The 17,253-nt window shown below is 52.3% G+C and overlaps 1 protein-coding gene across 2 annotated transcripts; it reads right to left on the bottom strand.

Annotated features, from left to right (window-relative positions):
* Positions 1-301: 301 nt before the first annotated feature.
* SPATA19 (spermatogenesis associated 19) lies at positions 302-17,043 on the bottom strand. 2 transcript variants are annotated; one of them, XM_064482264.1, is made up of 8 exons: positions 16,853-17,043; positions 8,878-9,050; positions 6,653-6,709; positions 6,150-6,242; positions 5,881-5,972; positions 2,167-2,244; positions 1,604-1,679; positions 302-459 (listed from the first exon to the last, which is right to left on the bottom strand). In XM_064482264.1, the coding sequence occupies exons 2-7, from the start codon at positions 8,932-8,934 to the stop codon at positions 1,613-1,615; spliced, it is 444 nt and encodes a 147-aa protein (XP_064338334.1). In that variant the 5' UTR covers positions 8,935-9,050; positions 16,853-17,043; the 3' UTR covers positions 302-459; positions 1,604-1,612. The 2 variants fall into 2 exon arrangements, with proteins under 2 accessions (XP_064338334.1, XP_064338333.1); XM_064482263.1 differs by lacking the exons at positions 8,878-9,050; positions 16,853-17,043 and adding an exon at positions 6,877-6,954.
* Between the last annotated feature and the right edge of the window lie 210 nt (positions 17,044-17,253).

Genomic DNA, 17,253 nt, shown 5'->3' on the forward strand with positions numbered 1-17,253 from the left:
AGGCTACAGGTCAGGACCTTGGATCTACATAAGGACAGGAAGCACACTTCCAAAGGAGGAGTAAACGGAGATAAAGCACTTGAGTGAAACAGACGCCACACTTCCCCCAGGAAGTCCTCCGGCCCCGCCGGCCCCGCCCTTAATGCTCCAGGAGCCGAGCCGGCACAGCAGCATGCCTGTCTCCCCACGAGGCTGCGAGCCACTTCCCCAGAGATGAGCCCATCAGGGGCTTGGGTTCCGATGAATGCACAGTGGCAAAGCACTCACACCAGAGGCCAGGATGGTGGTTAAATAGTGTCTCTTTATCAGCAGTTCAGCAGGAAGACTCCAGTGCTGCCACTGTCACGAGGAAGGGCTCGCCCGCTGGATTCTCTCTGCCCAGGGTGGTTGCTCCTCCGGTCAAGGAGGGGTGGACGTCCTTCCAACACAGGCTGCCCCTTGACCCTGAAGGACATCAACCTGGGAAGCAGGGAAACGCCGAGGGGCGCGTCGTGGAACTGGGATGGCCAACGGGAGGGCTGGCGCTGCCTCCTAAGGCCACTGTTCTCACGTCACAGAGCTGGAAGCAGAGAGCACAGACACCCTCCCAGGGGCAGGGGGCGTCAGGCAGAGCGGAGACAGCGGCCTGGCTCTGCTCCTTCAACCAGAGGTCCCTGCAGGCACCTCGGACTCCGTGTCCCTACTGACACTGGCAAACCACCGACGCGGCATCTGCCAGGGGATGGCCCACGTGGGCCTTAAGGCACCGCCCTGAAGTCTGAGGAAACTGGGGCACTGGGGCATGAAGCAAGCACCCACGACGGAGCTGGGCAGAAGCCAGCATCTGCCCCAGGCGGCTGACCTCTGCCGCGGGTGTGATGCATGGCACATCACCCTCCTCTTACAGTCAACTGATCGAGTGAGAAACCCTGACAGAGTGCCTTGTGTGGAAGCCACATGCCGTAAGTGCTCAATGCATGCCAGCATACACCTCTGTGGCCCTCCTCCCGGAGTGCTGGTGGTCCCTGTCACCCCCATGTCACCAGCGCTGTCTCTCCACCCAGCAGGGGCACAGTACCTTCCCTGGGTGGTTGCGTCCTGCAGAGGCATCACCTGTTGGCCTGCTGCCTTCCAGAGCTGCACAAATAGCCACCGCTATGACCACTGGTACCACGTGTGCGCCAAGAGGCCATGTGAGCCAGAGTCACGGCCCTAACTGGTGGCAGGGAGGGTCAAAGTCTGTACGCCCTCACACCCTACTCCAGCGCTGTGTCACCTCGTGGTTCAAAATGGAGTCAGCAGACCAGCGGTGGCCACGCCCCAGAGTGCTGGCAAGGCGGGGCTGCAGGCCCACTGCAGCCCGGACCACAAGACCCCAGAGCCCCTTGCGCCTGGGACCGCCTGGAAGCACTGGTCTGTGACCCCACAGTGCAGCGCCACAGACACAAGTCTGAACTCGACTCCAAGTCCCTTCTGAAGTTTGAGAGGCATCGAAGGAGCCCCAGCTGCTGCCTTCTCCCTGACCCACCCTGGCCTGGGGAGGCCCTACTGGCATGCTCTGCTCCCCACCCAGGGCACGTCTCCCACCCAGAGGCCTCCTCTTCTCACCTGCCAGCCCTCTCACCTGTCGCTCTCAGCAGTCTGAACAGGAATTTCTGTCATGAAGCTCCTGAGATGTCTCATCCGAAAGATGGCACAAGCTGCAGGGGATGGAGGTGGGGGGGCACAGGCTGCAGGGGATGGAGGTGGGGGGGCACAGGCTGCAGGGGATGGAGGGGGGGCACAGGCTGCAGGGGATGGAGGTGGGGTGCTGCAGGGGATGGGGGGTGCTGCAGGGGATGGAGGTGGGGGGGCACAGGCTGCAGGGGATGGAGGTGGGGGGGCACAGGCTGCAGGGGATGGAGGTGGGGTGCTGCAGGGGATGGAGGTGGGGTGCTGCAGGGGATGGAGGTGGGGGACATAGGCTACAGGGGATGGGGGGGCTGCAAGGCCGTAGAGCCCCCAGAGCAGACCCAGAGCACGCCTGAGCAGGGGCCATCGCCTCCAGGCCCAGGAGCTGAGTCCCTGGAAGAGGCCCTCAGCCCAGAGGGCTCCAGGCTGGGCCAGGTCCAGGTCTGGACTGGAGCTAGGGAGCCCCACCCCACCCACCTGCTCAGGACACTGATTACCTCGCCCCAGACTGCTTACCTGCGTCTCACCTGCTCTATCCGATCTCGCATGACGTCATTTCTCACCTCACTGGGCACTTGGAAGATGCGGGTGTGGCTGCAAAACACCATTCACACACTGGGGCCCCGCGTGCCTTCCCTACTGACTGGCACCAGAGCCCTGCGGGCCACAGTTCTGACCCCGCCGCCGTGAACTTGGAGCTGGCCCTTCACCCACCTTGTACCAGCAACACAAAGCGCTCTCTTTACTAACCAAGCACCCCAACCATCCTGGCAGCAAGTGGTCCTCAGGAGAGTCGAGGAGACAGAGGTTAAGCACCTTTACTGGAGCTGCACAGCGGGTCTCGAAGCCTTGGATTCAGCTCCAGCTTAATTACCAGCTCCTTATGGTCAGCACTGTGCCACACTCACAACGGTTCAGAGACCCTTCTAGACCTTTCTCAAAGAAGCTGCAGGTCCTCTCTGCTGTGTTTATATCCCTGTTCCGGCCTTGTCCCTTTCTCTTCTCGGTCTACTTCCCACCCTTCAAGCTCCACATCCTGTTCTCCCCTAACAGATCCTCCACTCCAGTGAAAGCAGCCGGCGTGTCCCCCGTCCTGTGCCCGTGGACCCCCTCCCGTGCCCCCTGCACCCCCTCCCGTGCCCCCTGGACACCCCCTCCCATGCCCCCTGCACCCACTCCCGTGCCCCCTGCACCCACTCCCGTGCCCCCTGCACCCCCTCCCGTGCCCCCTGGACACCCCCTCCCGTGCCCCCTGCACCCACTCCCGTGCCCCCTGCACCCCCTCCCGTGCCCCCTGCACCCCTTCCCGTGCCCCCTGCACCCCCCTCCCGTGCCCCCTGCACCCCCTCCCGTGCCCCCTGCACCCCCCTCCCGTGCCCCCTGGACACCCCCTCCCGTGCCCCCTGCACCCCCTCCCGTGCCCCCTGGACACCCCCTCCCGTGCCCCCTGCACCCACTCCCGTGCCCCCTGCACCCCCCTCCCGTGCCCCCTGCACCCCCCTCCCGTGCCCCCTGCACCCCCTCCCGTGCCCCCTGCACCCCCCCTCCCGTGCCCCCTGGACACCCCCTCCCGTGCCCCCTGGACACCCCCTCCCGTGCCCCCTGCACCCCCCTCCCGTGCCCCCTGCACCCACTCCCGTGCCCCCTGCACCCCCCCTCCCGTGCCCCCTGCACCCCCCTCCCGTGCCCCCTGCACCCACTCCCGTGCCCCCTGCACCCCCTCCCGTGCCCCCTGGACACCCCCTCCCGTGCCCCCTGCACCCACTCCCGTGCCCCCTGCACCCCCTCCCGTGCCCCCTGCACCCCTTCCCGTGCCCCCTGCACCCCCCTCCCGTGCCCCCTGCACCCCCTCCCGTGCCCCCTGCACCCCCCTCCCGTGCCCCCTGGACACCCCCTCCCGTGCCCCCTGCACCCCCTCCCGTGCCCCCTGGACACCCCCTCCCGTGCCCCCTGCACCCACTCCCGTGCCCCCTGCACCCCCCTCCCGTGCCCCCTGCACCCCCCTCCCGTGCCCCCTGCACCCCCTCCCGTGCCCCCTGCACCCCCCCTCCCGTGCCCCCTGGACCCCCCCTCCCGTGCCCCCTGGACACCCCCTCCCGTGCCCCCTGCACCCCCCTCCCGTGCCCCCTGCACCCACTCCCGTGCCCCCTGCACCCCCCCTCCCGTGCCCCCTGGACACCCCCTCCCGTGCCCCCTGCACCCACTCCCGTGCCCCCTGCACCCCCTCCCGTGCCCCCTGCACCCCCCTCCCGTGCCCCCTGGACACCCCCTCCCGTGCCCCCTGCACCCCCTCCCGTGCCCCCTGCACCCACTCCCGTGCCCCCTGGACACCCCCTCCCGTGCCCCCTGCACCCCCTCCCGTGCCCCCTGCACCCACTCCTGTGCCCACTGCACCCCCCTCCCGTGCCCCCTGGACACCCCCTCCTGTGCCCCCTGCACCCACTCCTGTGCCCACTGCACCCCACATTCTTATGTCTTGTGTCTATCGAAAGTGCCTTCAGGGTAGCACCTTGTTCGAGGTGTCTGGGCTTTTCCGTGTGAATTCGGCATGGACACTGCCTGCGAGGACCCACAGCCCAGCCCAGGGGAAATAAACGTGTTCAAGAACACGGCTCACAGAAGGTGGAGCTGGTCGGTGCCCAGAGACAGAGAAGGAAAGATGGAGGCCCGAGGGGAAAGGGAGAAGAGGCCACAACACTGGCCCCAAGGCCAGACGGGGCGGCCAGGCTGCCAGGCTCTTGCCACCTGTGGAAGGCCCCGCCCAGACACGGGTCAGCCCAGGTGACGTCCTTCCAGGAGTGCATCGAGGCCTGGGCAGCAAAGCTGAGAGCTTGTGCAGCCTGGCCCCACACTGTGCTCACAGAGGTGTCCCTCATGGCCTCTGCAACACGTCCCTCTGCATCCACACACTCTTCCTCCCAGTTCACTTTTATCCTTTGAAAGGGGCTGCGTTTATGCTCCTCTCTCTTCCGGGAGCCTAGGAAACATAGGGCGGCCTTAAGCGTCTACCACGTAAATGACTATTGGGCGGTGCTGGATGGGGGTCTGCAACCCTGAGCTAGTACCTCATGAAACTATCAGGAGGGTCCCAAAACCAGTGGGTCGTGGAAAGAGCCAGGCATCAGGTACCGGTTTAAGCTCTCCACAGGAAACCGAGTGAAAACTTGTACGAAGATAACTGACTGTGGTCCCTTGTCCCTTGACTCCAAAGCTTTCACCCAGCGACACTACACAGCTAAGCTTTAAAATACCAGCGGACCATGTCCATGTTTCCAAGCCGAGGAACTGCAACACCGGAGTTTGCAGTGCGGCTGTGTCGGGCGTGGACAAGCCTCCCACGTGCAGGGCGGCGGCTGGACAACAGTCACCCACGCTTATGACTTGGGGACCCTGGATGTTTTCTCAACCAAATAGTACTCCTCCCCGCCCCAGCCGCCACCAGGTCTGGAATTCCACCAGTCCTCTTATGTAACTGCCTTCCTCTTATGCAATCCCCGGGTATTTGAATCTTCTTTTAAAATGCTAATGCCACCTGAAGGGGTAAACGCAAAAAAAACCTGTGTATCCTGAAGCAAAAACACATTTTGGATAAATGTATCTTCCTCCAGAGAAGACAGCAAAGCTGCAATGGGGCCACCGGAGACCAGGGGGCTCCGTCACAGCCTGGGGGAGCCCAGTGCAGTCCCACAACGACCCTCCTGGGAAGAGAGACCCAACGGAGCACGCGTCCCGGAAGGAGATGGGAAGGCTTGTGCCCTGCGAGGGAGTGAGCTGCTGGCTCCCGGCTCCCAGCTCCGGGCCCGGCCTCTCCACTAGCCTGCCGGGGCGGGAGGCTGGCCGAGCCCCTCCCCGGGCAGCACGAGACTCTAGCCTCGGGCTCTCAGAAACCTCTTCTCACCTCAGCGGTGAGGGCTTTGGGTTTTGCATTTTAAGAGCTTATTTTCTTTCAGCTCTTTAAAGAGCAGCCACTTCTGAACAAATCAAATGCAGAAATAACAGAAGTCTGAAATTTATTCAGAGCATTTAAGATGTGGTAAGCTAGCCCATTCTTCCAAACCCTCCAGTCATTTTAAACTTTAGGAGCCAGCTGGGCTTTCAAGACAGCAAAAACATTCCCTTAAGACCCCAGAGTAACTCCCCGTAAGTCCCCATCTCTGGAGAAGGACAGCTGTGGGTCTGCGCCGGCCCTGAGTCCCCACTGCCTGGCTCGGGGCAAATGAGATACTTTACCTCCATCTTATGAACTGGATCCTTGTTCTTTCCTCCAGGACCTCCTGACTCTGGCTTTTTAACAAATCAGACTTTGAGAGGTGGTGCTTCACCTGGGAGGGAAATCCAGGCAGGGCCCAGCGGTTACTGCCCAGCAAGGCCTCCGTGACCAGGGCGCAGCCCGGGCTGGGCAGGCTCCGCCCCCTTGCCAGGGCCCTCTGCAGCAGGACCCCATCTCCCCTCCCTTGTCCACCACCCCCAGGAGGACATCTCTGTGAAGGCCCCATTACCACATCTCTGGTCACGTGCACGTCTTGGCCGTGCGAAGGAGGGCAGCTGGCGGACATCTTCTCCTTTATGTCCTTGGAAGCCTCTTCTTCAGTCTGAAAGGTGAGCAGTTTCTCTCTCTGGTCCCCAGTTCTCCCTCCTCTCCCTCTTCCTCTTCCCTTCCTTCCTCTCCATCACAACACACACATGTCCACACACACATGTATCACACAGCTCCTGCAGTAAGCTCGTGGAATTCCAGGGAACTCACTAAGTCCTGGGCCCTCTCCCAAAGTCCTCCTGAGACACCCCAGGTGGGGCCACGCACCTGAAGCCCCCCACCCCATGTGCTAGAGAAGCACGGCGATTCCCGCACGTCTTTCGCAAGGAGACACGCCGTGTCCTCCAGGATGCTTGGTGGACTGGACACAGCTCTGGTCACCCTACTGGGCATGAACTTGGGTTTCCTAGTTCTAGGGAAAGGGGAGACCAGCCCTCTAGGATGTCAGGGAGGAACCATCCTCACCTTCTTCAGCCAGTGCTGCACTACAGACACAGCCTCGCTCTCCACCACTTCCACGTCCTGCAACAAAGTGGCAAGTCGATGCTCTCAGCATACACAGAGGCCAGCCCCTCCTCCCTTCTTAGCCAGTCAACCTTGTAAGACCTTCAACCTGGAAGTGCAGCTGGGGCTCAGAGGGGAGAGGACACCTGAGAACTGTCCACCTGGCTACCAGCACCCCCACTCACCGAACTGACTTTTGGGGGGAAGGGGAACCCGGCACCTTTCCGGGCAAAAATGTACACAATCCATGTTGTAATGATCATCTTTGGACTTATGCCAGGCCTCCTTTGTGGCTCCCTCCTTCCATTGAAGCTGCCCGAGTACTCCTCTGGAACCAGGCAGTCATTGGAGGGAGGCGCCCACCTGATTGGCTAGCCAATGATGATGTGACAATGACCTCCTTTAATCTCCAGGGCCAGAGAGGTTAGGAAGTGTCCACCGTAGTGACTGATGGCCACAGCTCAGATAGGGAGAGCTGGGGGTGGGAGGTCAGGACATGAGCCCCAGGAAGACACAAGGGGACACACCACAATCACAGACAGAAGTTACGCGGGGTGGCTGACTGCTGGCCATCTGGTCTTGAGCAGTGCTGAAGCAGACGGAGAACTTGTCAGTCAAAACAGTAAATCTGTAAACAAAATGGCCTGGGCCCTCCAGACACTTGTTCAAACCATGCCACAGGCATTTCTTACTCTTACTCTTACTCTTACACAAAGGGACAGAAAGGGCTTGTCCACCCAGAAAACCTCAAAGGCAGAGGAGCAAAATCCCTAGCAAGGACATTTTCTTCATTTTCGTGTCTGCTTTGTTTACACAAGTGCCTCACATCATGGAAAACAACCCAAAGAACGAGAGGTAGAGCGTGAGACGTGAACGTGCCATTCCTCGTGAAAGGTGCCTCCTGACTACTGAGTCTCGCATGCGGAGCCGCCAGGTGAAAGGGCAGCGAAGCGGATGTGGGAGGGGACGAGCTGCGACCTCCGGGTTGGGGGCACACAAGCCCGGGGCTCAGAGAGCCTTCGCAGGGAACTGAGGTTCAGAACATCCAATGCACACGTTTAGCTGCTCTCAGAAGTACCTGCAGCCTAAGCCTGAGGCTGTTCACAGGGTCCCAGAGGTGAGGGTTGTAATCCTGTCTCCACCACTGACTTGTCGTGTGACCTTGACCCAGTCGTCCCTGTTTGTCTTCAAAATGAAAAGAGTAGGCTCCTGTGTCTAGTTCTCTTCTAGCTCCAGCAGTCTACAAATGTTCTCATGCCCCTTCTTCTCAAGCGTGTAGAAAACCTTCACCTCACTCTCCCAGCTCCCCTACAACAGCCACTCTGTCTCCCCACTCTCAACAAATCGCCTCTGTTTCACAGCCTCTCTAGTGGTCAGGGTGTGCCAGGCCATGCTGAGGGGACAAACAGGTCCCCACATGAGAGCATATTTCTCACTCAACATACACGTAAGTTCAGGGTAGCTGTGCTCCATGTGGTGACCTAGAGATCAGGGGTGACCCCGTGCGGTGGCTCCAGGGTGTCAGGACGTGAGCCCCGTGACTGCCCAAGCACAGGAAGAGAACACCAGGAGAAACAGAACCAGCTCTTCTGTTCTAGCCCAAGGCTTCTTTAAAGCTTTTTAACCGGACTCCAACTGAAGTTCTAAAACTAGATGAAATCACTCATCAGTGCCTCTGCTGTGCGCAGCAGGGCCAGGGTCTCCTAAAAACTCTTTCCATCCTTACTGGTATTTTATTTTCTGAATATTAAAAACATTAATGTTATTCAAAAGTTAAAACTACATGAAAGGATAAACTCAGGGAAGTTCTATCTCCTTCCCTGTCTCTTCAACCTTATTATTCAGAAGTAAGATTTTCATAGGTTTCTACGCTGCACATCTGTGTTTGTTTCCAAGATGAAAGATACATAAACCTATTCTCACTTTTTTATTACTGTTATGAAACGCATACAGTAAAACATATAAATACATACACAGCTCAGAAAAAACACACACACGCACGCACGCACACACACACACACACATATAATTTTTTAACCACCACCCAGATCAAGATACACAACATTCCCAGGACCCCAGCAGTCCCCAGACCCACAAGGGACCAACATTTTGACCTCTTATCACCGTAAATAGTCTACCTAGTATCCCACTGTGTTACCATAACACAAATCACGTATCAGACTCACAACCGATGGACTTCTGTGTTGCATCCAGTTTGAGGCGTTTAATGCTGCTGTGAACATCCTTGTACCTGTCTTCTGCGTGACACAGGCACAGGATCTGCACACACACCAAAGAGGGGACTTGCGCGGCCACAGGCTTCACACACGTTGAGTACTGGTACATAATCAACTACTTCCTGTAAGTAATGTATGAGAGTAATAGTTACTGCATGTTTCTCCCAACACTTGGTATTGTCACTCTTTTAAAGTTGAGACAGGTGACTAGAGATAAAATGATAACCAAGAAGAGTTTAATTTGCACTTAAGTAGTTAACGGTGTTAACTCTGTTTCTGAGGAACTGTCAAAACCTTTTCCAGAAGGCAGCATCACTTCACATTCCCACCATGAAGACATGAGACTTCCAATTTCTCCACATCTTTGCCAACGTTGTTATTACGTGTCACTCTGATACCAGCCATTCTAGTGACTGTAAAGTGCATCTCACTGTGGTTTTGATTTGCATTTCCCTGATGATTAATGATGTTTAGCATCTTTTCTGGTGCTACTGGCCAATGGTATATCTTCTTCAGAGAAAAGTATATTTAAATCCTTTGCCATTTTATAATTGAACTATTTGTCTTTTTATTACTGGGTTGTAAGAGCTCCTTACATATTCTGTGTACAGGTGTCTTCTCAGATACATGCTTAGCAAATACCTCCTCCCCTTCTGGGTTGTCTTTTCACTCTCTTGATTGTACCATTTGAAGAACAAAATGATGAATAAAGTCATCATTTATCACACAAATGATGAATTGGACTTTCCAGTTTATCTATTTTTACTTCTGTTGCTTGTGCTTTTGGTGTCACATCCAGGGAACTGTTGACTAGCCAGCCCATGGTCATGAAAATTTACTCCTATATTTCTTCTAAGAGTTGAATAGTTGTAGCTTTTACAAATACATTTATGATCCATTTTTAGTTATTTATGGCATAGGGGGGTGTCCAAATTTATTCTTTTGCATATGGAATCCAGCTGTCCCAGCCCCATTTGTTGAAAAGAGTTACTTTCTCCATTGAATTGTCTTGGTATCCTCGTCAAAAGTTAATTAACTATAAATGTAAGGGTTCACTTGTGGACTGTCAGTTCCTTTCCACTGATTTTATACCTGTCTGTCCTTATGCCAGTGCCACACTGTCTTGATTACTGTAGCTTTCTAGTATGTTTTGACATGGGAAGTGTGAGTCTCCAATTTTGTTCTCCTTTTTAAAGATTGTCTTGGCTACTGTGAGTTTGTTGCATTGCCATATGAATTTTAGGATCAGCCTGTCAAGTTTTGCAAAAAGAAAAAAAAAAGCCTCCTGGCATTTTGACAGGGATTGCATTAAAACTGTTGATCAATCTGGAGAGCATTGTCATGTTCACAACAAATATTCCATTCCAAGAACATGTAGAGTGTTGTCATGTTCACAACGAGTCTCCATCCCAAGAGCACAGCGTGTTTTTCTGCTTATTTATATCTTCTTTAGTTTCTTTCAACAAAGTTTTGTAGTTTTCAATGTACAAGTCTTACATTTCATTCATTAAGTTTATTCCTAAGCACTTTATTCTTTTTGATGCTATTGTAAATGGAATTCTTTTCTTAATTTCATTTTTGAATTTGTCATTTCTATTTCAATTTTTTAATATTAATCTTGCATCCTGCACTTTTGCTGAAATCATTGTAATAGTTTTTAGTGGTTTTCTGAGAATTTTCTACCTACAAGATCATGTCTTCTGTAAATAGAGATGATATCCCTTCCTTTCCATTCTGGATGCCTTTTCTTTCCTTTTCTTGTAGAACTGCCTGGCTGTGTATCATTAGATAGAACTGGATACAGCAGATATTTTCTTGCTCCTGATTTTAAAAGAAAAGCACTGTCTTTTATCACTAAGTATGGTGTTCAGTTAGGGGGTTTTGTAGATGCCTTTCATCAGGTTGAGGAAGTTTTCTTCTTATTTCTAGATTGAGTGTTTTCCTCACCAAAAAGCATTGGGTTTTGCCAAATGCTTCTTTTTTCTATACGATTTATTAATTTTTATCAAAGTATAGTTGATTTACAATGTTGTGTTAGTTTCAGGTTTACAGCAAAATGATTCAGTTATATACAGATATACAGATACATAGATATCTTTTCAGATTCTTTTCCATTGTAGGTTATTACAAGATGCCAAATGTTTTTTTCTGGATTTGAGATGATCATGTGGTTTTTGTCTTTCATTCTATTAATATTGTGTATTATATTAGTTTTTTTAACCATTTTTTGAATAGAAGTACAGTTTACAATGTTGTATCAATTTCTGGTGCACAGTACAGTTTCAGTCATACATACATGTACATATATTCGTTTTCATGTTCTTTTTCATTATAGGTTACTGCAAGATATTGAATATAGTTCTCTGTGCTGTACAGCAGGACCTTGTTTATCTGTCTTATGTATGTCACATTAGTTTTTGATTTTCAGGTGTTAAATGAATCTTGTCCTTTTGGGATAATTCCACTTGTACATACTCCTTTTTATATGTGCAGGATTCAGTTTGCTAGCAGTTTGTTAAAGATTTGTAAGAGATATTGGTCTGTAGTTTTATTTTCTTGGATGGTCTTGTCTGGTTTGGTATCAAGGTAACACTGGCCTCACAGAATGAGTTGGGATATGTTCCCATCTCTTGTATTTTTTAAAAGAGATCGCAAAAGGTGGATAATATTAAATATTTAAATATTTGGTATATATTTAACTTCTTAAGAAACATCAAACTCTCTCAAAAGAGGCTGTAAAAGTTTACATTCCCACCAGCAGCATGAGAAGATTTGAGTTTCTCCATGTCCTCACAACACTCATGTTGTCTGTCTTTTTAAATCACGGCTATTCTCGTCGGTGTATAAAAAATGTGACGATGAATATATGTTTGTTCATGTATAACTGAAAAATTGTGCTCTACACTGGAATTTGACACAACACTATAAACTGACTACTGCTCAATAAAAAAATGTTAAAAAAAGAGGTTTGTCATTTGGTTTTAGTTTGTATTTTCTTGATAACTTATAATGTCAAAAATCTTCAAATGTGCTTATTATCCACATACATTTCACTTGGTGTAATATCTATTCAATTTTTTAAATTAGGTTGTTTGTCTTCTTTTTTGTTTTAAGTTCTTTGTATATTCTGAATGCAAGTTTTTTTAATCAAATATATGATTTACAAATATTTTCTCTCAATCTGTGGCTTGTCTTCATTTTATTAGTATTTTTCAGAGGAAAAAGCCTTTGATTTTGATAAAATCAAATTCTACTTTTTTGATGCAGTATGCTTTTGATATCATATCTAAGAACTCCAAGGTCATAAAGACTTTCTTCCTATGTTTTCTTCCATAAGCTTTATCATTTTAGTTTTCACATTTAGGCCTATGATCCATTTTGAGCCATTTTTGTGTGTATAGCATCAGGAAGGATCTGAATATACCTTTTTGCATATAAATACATAATTACACCCGTATCATCTGCTGAAAAGACTATCCTTTTCCCACTTAATTTCTTTGGCAGCTTTGCTGAAAATTCAATTGACCATAAGAATTTATTTCTGTGCCTCAACTTCGCTGCACTGACCTCCATGCTTATCCCTACAGCAGCACCACACTGTTTAGGTAATTGTAGCTTTACAGTAAGTTTTCAGATGAAGTAGTAAAAGTCCTCTTTTCTCCTCCAAAGTTTTCTGGCTATTCAAGGTCCTTTGAATTTCCATGTAAAATTTAAAATTAGCTTGCCAATTACTTTTTTTTAATCTTGTTGGGATTTTGATAGGCATTGTTTCAAAGCTATAAATCAATTTTTTCTAAGTTGCCTAATTTATTAGCATAAAGCCCTTCACAATATTCACACAGAACCTTTTTCAGTGGTGAAGTTGCTTTCAATTCTGATTTTGGCAATTTGTGTCTTCTCTGTTTTTTCTTGCTTATCTTAGCTGAATGTTTTTGTTTGTTGTTAATCTTTTCAAAGACTACTATTCATTTACATTGAATTTCCCTATTTTTTTTCCTCTGTTCTTTTTTGGTTTTCTATTTCATTGATTTCTAATCTAATCTCTTTTTTTCCCTTTCCTTTTGCTTGCTTTGGAAATAAATTCTGCTTCAAGAGTGCAATGTAGAAATTCTGCCTGAGTTTCCAAACTGCTGGCCTGCCATGCAGATTTTGGATATGACAGCCCCCCACCCCACAATCACATGAATCAATTCCTTAAAATAAGTCCCTCTAATTAGATAGATAAATAGACAGATAGACAGAAAGACAAATAGATAATATAGATGTAAAGACGATACAGATATCCTATTAATTCCATTTCTCTAGAGAAGCCTAGTAATCAGAGCTTAGTACCAAGAATAGCCCCAGAAGAACAGAATCTGAAGGACAAGTTTTCTGAACTGGCTCTGAGGGTTCTGGAATTGGTTCTCCAGTAGTAGAGACAGCACCAACAGTCCATGACAAGATGCAGCAATAGAGACACACAAAATATAGACAGTGGACCTCTCTAACCAAATACTTGTAAGAGGTAAGGTTCTGGGTGACCTTGTATTTGATACTTTGGAACGTTTCTGTCAAACTGACAAGTATGAGTTTGCTGGTTGCTCCTAATTACAGCAGACAAAGCGGAGAAAGAAAAGGATGAGCTCAGGGACTCAGGTTCCCAGTCTAAGCACCACATAAATGACCTCAAAGTGTCCACAGCTGCCCTGAAAGAAACCTTCATCTCCTGTCGTGGTGCCAGAGTCTCATCCTGCAAGTGACTAAATTACAGCACAAGTTGAATTTCCAGCCTTACAAGGTGTCTGCTGGTAACGTGAAGGTACTAACTGAGAAGTAATGGGATCCTGAAAATTGGAATGGGGACAGACGGGCAGGCCCTGATGAAGCCGGCAACACTGAGCTCCTAAACACCTGCTGATCTTCTCTGCCAGCAGAAGCAGTCCTTCCACCCAGCCTGAAGACACTAATCCTGCTCTGCCTGAGGAGACTGTGACGGCCTACCCCAGGCTACCTGCCTAGCAAGACACAGCCCATTGCCCCTCCTGGCTTCTACATTTATAACTGCATTTGTAACTGCACTCAAGTGCTGGCGGTCCTTAACAGGTGAGGGACAAAGTGTGACCCATGGAAAGTCACACTACTCTCCAAAACAACATGCCTTCCCCAATTTTTACATACATGAATCTGGGAATGTGTGTGGGTGAATAACAAGGGTGTAAGATAGTGGGGGAAGGAACCTGAAGCCAGACCTGGACAGATGTGTTCATGTGGTTCCACCGAGCAGAAATTGTCACTTAATAAGATAGCTTAAGGAGTCAGAAAAGGTCCTAACAGTCTGGTTGTTTGGCGTAAGGACGAGTTTTCTGAATGGCCATGTGGCCCAGGTGGCAGAACCACTGCTGGTGGTTTCACTCACAGGTGTTGAGAAAAAAGCACCTGCCAGACAAATTTCTACGTGTCACGTACAAGGGAATGTGCTACTTTGCTCAAGCAATGAAGCCACATCTGGAACAGCATCTGAGTTGGGGTCACCACCCGATCAAGCTGGCAATCACCCACTGCCGTCCTCCCAGTCCTGCTGTCCTCGGCACAGACCAGAGGCAGGTCGATGTGCACATGGTGGGAAACGCTGCTCCTGGGTCTTTCAGGTCCTAATGGCGTCATCAATCCCGCACCCTCCAGAAATGTGGCACTTTCGCTTTGCTCTCTGCATAGAGGCAGTCCTCGCAGCTTCCACCTGGCCATTTCCACCACAATAGCCTTTACTCTGCAGGTTAGGGAAGCAATGTAAGGATCCTCTCAGTTGCTCAGTGTTGGTGGCAGACAGGGAAGCTACCTGGAACCTCTAGCAGCCCCTACAGGTGAGTCACAGTGGGAACCATTAGGATTTGGGAGCCAAGCTTTGCCATCGTCAGTGGATAGCCACCCCCCTTTTGATACACAGCTTTTGGTTTGCTACTAAGCCCTACCAGAGACTTGAGTGCTTAACCAGGGGCTACCAAGTTACCACGTGACCTGAGCGCCTCAGGAACCCGGTGTTGTCTGACCCACAAGCTATGTGGCTGGGTGTGCACAGCAGCACCTCATCATCAAAATGGAAGTGGTGTCGTTGAGAACAGGTCCAGGCAGGTCCTGAAGGCACAAAAGAGTTACATGGCTCAAATGCCACGGCCCCACTCCTGTGGCACTGCTTTCTCTCGCCGCACACACCCACAGCCTCACAGAGCGCCCCCTACGATCAGCTGTCCAAGAGAAGACTCAGGCCTGATCACAGACGTGATGCAGGGCACCACCTGGAAGGGGCAGCTGCAGCCCTCTCTGCACGCCCCTGAAGGACAGGGTGAAGGCAGGCCCTCCAGCGGAAGCGCCTGCAGCAGTGCGCCTGCTCGTGCACTCTGCCTGGAAGGCGAGGGGCCAGGCCCTTCACTGTACTAACTCAGCGGCTGTGCCAGTGGTTTGGGTGGGTGGTCAGGGACTCAGAAGGAACATGATTGGAAAACTGGTGACAAGGAGGCCTGGGGAAGAGGTACGTGGACAGAGCTCTCTACATGGGCACAACACACAAAGACATTTGGGTCCCATGTGAGCGCTCACCAAAGGGTGACCCCAGCAGAGGAGGATTTTGTTAATCAAGAGGATAAGATAACCCGTTCTTTGGACCCCATCCACCCTGTCATCGTCCAGTGGATGCATGGACAAGGGGCCATGGCAGCAGGGATGGAGGTGACACGTGGGCTCAGCAATGCAGACTTCACCCACCAAGGCCGACCTGACTACAGCCACTGCCGAGGGCCTGGTCTGCCAGGACCAACATTGTCCCACAGGAGTGCCCTTCCCTGGCAAGAGCCGGGGGCAGTCAGCCACTTGTCTTGGCAGGTTGATGGCACTGCCTACTTCCATTACACAGGAGACAATGCTTTGTTCTCAATGGAATAGACACTCGCTCTGGACGTGGATTTACCCTCCCTCCAGACAGGCTTCTCCCCGACTACCACGTGCGGACTCAGGGTGCCTCACCTACTGTCAGGGGGTCAGGGGGTCTGCACAGCACTGCCTCCTACCCAGGGCCACCGGGCAGGTGAGGGCAGCACTCCGCCTGTTCTCCTGAGTTCACTCACCTCACCACCCTCCCACACCCCTCCAAGCAGCTGAGCTGGTAGAACACGAATGGCCTTAAAGCCTCGATTCCCGCACCAACTAGGTGGCAGTACCTTGCAGGTCTGGGGCAACGCTCTCCAGGAACACTGTGGTGCACATCAGTGTCCCGAGCACTGTGTTACTCCTCCCATAACCAGGGTTCCCGGGTCCGTGAACCAAGGGCTGGAAACGGCAGGGCCACCGCTCACCATCACCCCCAGTGACCCAGGAGCAAAATGTTGCCTCCCTGTCCCCGTGATCCTATGCTTTTTCGGTCTAGAGACCTTAGTTCCAAACGGAGGGAAGCTTCCACCAGAAAACATAACGATCCCACTGAAATGGTAGTTAACACTGCCACCTGGCCACCTTGGGCTCCTCATGCCTCGGAACCAACAAGCAAAGGAGGGAGTTTCCGTGCTGGCTGGGGTGACGGGTCCTAAACAGCGAGAGGAAACTGGGCGGCTGCCCACAGTGGAGGAAGGTCTCCCAGCACTGCGGCCTGTGGTCAAGGTCAACCGGAAAGACAACAGCCCAGTTCGCGGCAGAACTACTAAACGGCTTTTTGGTTTTGATTCTTCTATGCTTTACACCTACGATCCGTGTCCGACTGGTTTCCCGTGTCCTGTCACGAGCTGTGCGTCACATTCACGCCTCCCCCGTCCCGGGAAGACGCGGCACCACCGCAGCCCGCGGCTACGCGAAAACTGCGGTGCAGGTGGACCCGCACCCCTCACACCTGCTGAGGGCCGACAGTCCAAACAGACAGCGGTGCGGAGGCCGCGCGGAGGGAGGGGACAGAGGTTACCTTCGGCCTTTCAGTGTGCTCGCCCCCTAGGCCGCAGCTCGGAGGCCTCTCCCCACGAAGATCAGGCTGCCGGGTCTGCGGCCTCTCCCGTGCCCCACGGGCGGGGCCGCTGAAGAACTCCTTCCCACTGGTCACCCTCCGTGGGAACCAGGGCCCGGAGCGCCGGGGCCGCCAGAGCCAGGCCGTAGAGGCTGCCACTGGCGGTGGCCACAGAAGCCAGGCCCAGACTAAGCCCCCAGCCCTAAACCCCCAAGTCGTAAACCCCCACAAGTCGTAAACCCCCCCAGATCGTAACCGCCCCCCCCCAGGTCGTAAACCCCTGCCGTAAACCCCCAGACGTAAACTAGGGGCCCAGACTAAACCCCAGTCGTAAACCCCCTCAGGTCGTAACCAACCCCCCC

The sequence above is a fragment of the Camelus dromedarius genome, chromosome 34 (genome assembly GCF_036321535.1).
Source record: "Camelus dromedarius isolate mCamDro1 chromosome 34, mCamDro1.pat, whole genome shotgun sequence".
Classification (NCBI taxonomy): Eukaryota; Metazoa; Chordata; class Mammalia; order Artiodactyla; family Camelidae; genus Camelus; species Camelus dromedarius.

Excerpts from the sequence above, each read along its gene's own strand:
- SPATA19 (XM_064482263.1), bottom strand. The coding sequence starts at position 6,954 with ATGATCATTACAACATGGATTGTGTACATTTTTGCCCGGAAAGGTGCC. Across the intron at positions 6,710-6,876 it reads TCCCCCCAAAAGTCAGTTCG|GACGTGGAAGTGGTGGAGAG; the intron begins GTGAGTGGGGGT and ends ACTTTGTTGCAG. Across the intron at positions 1,680-2,166 it reads ATAGAGCAGGTGAGACGCAG|CTTGTGCCATCTTTCGGATG; the intron begins GTAAGCAGTCTG and ends CATCCCCTGCAG.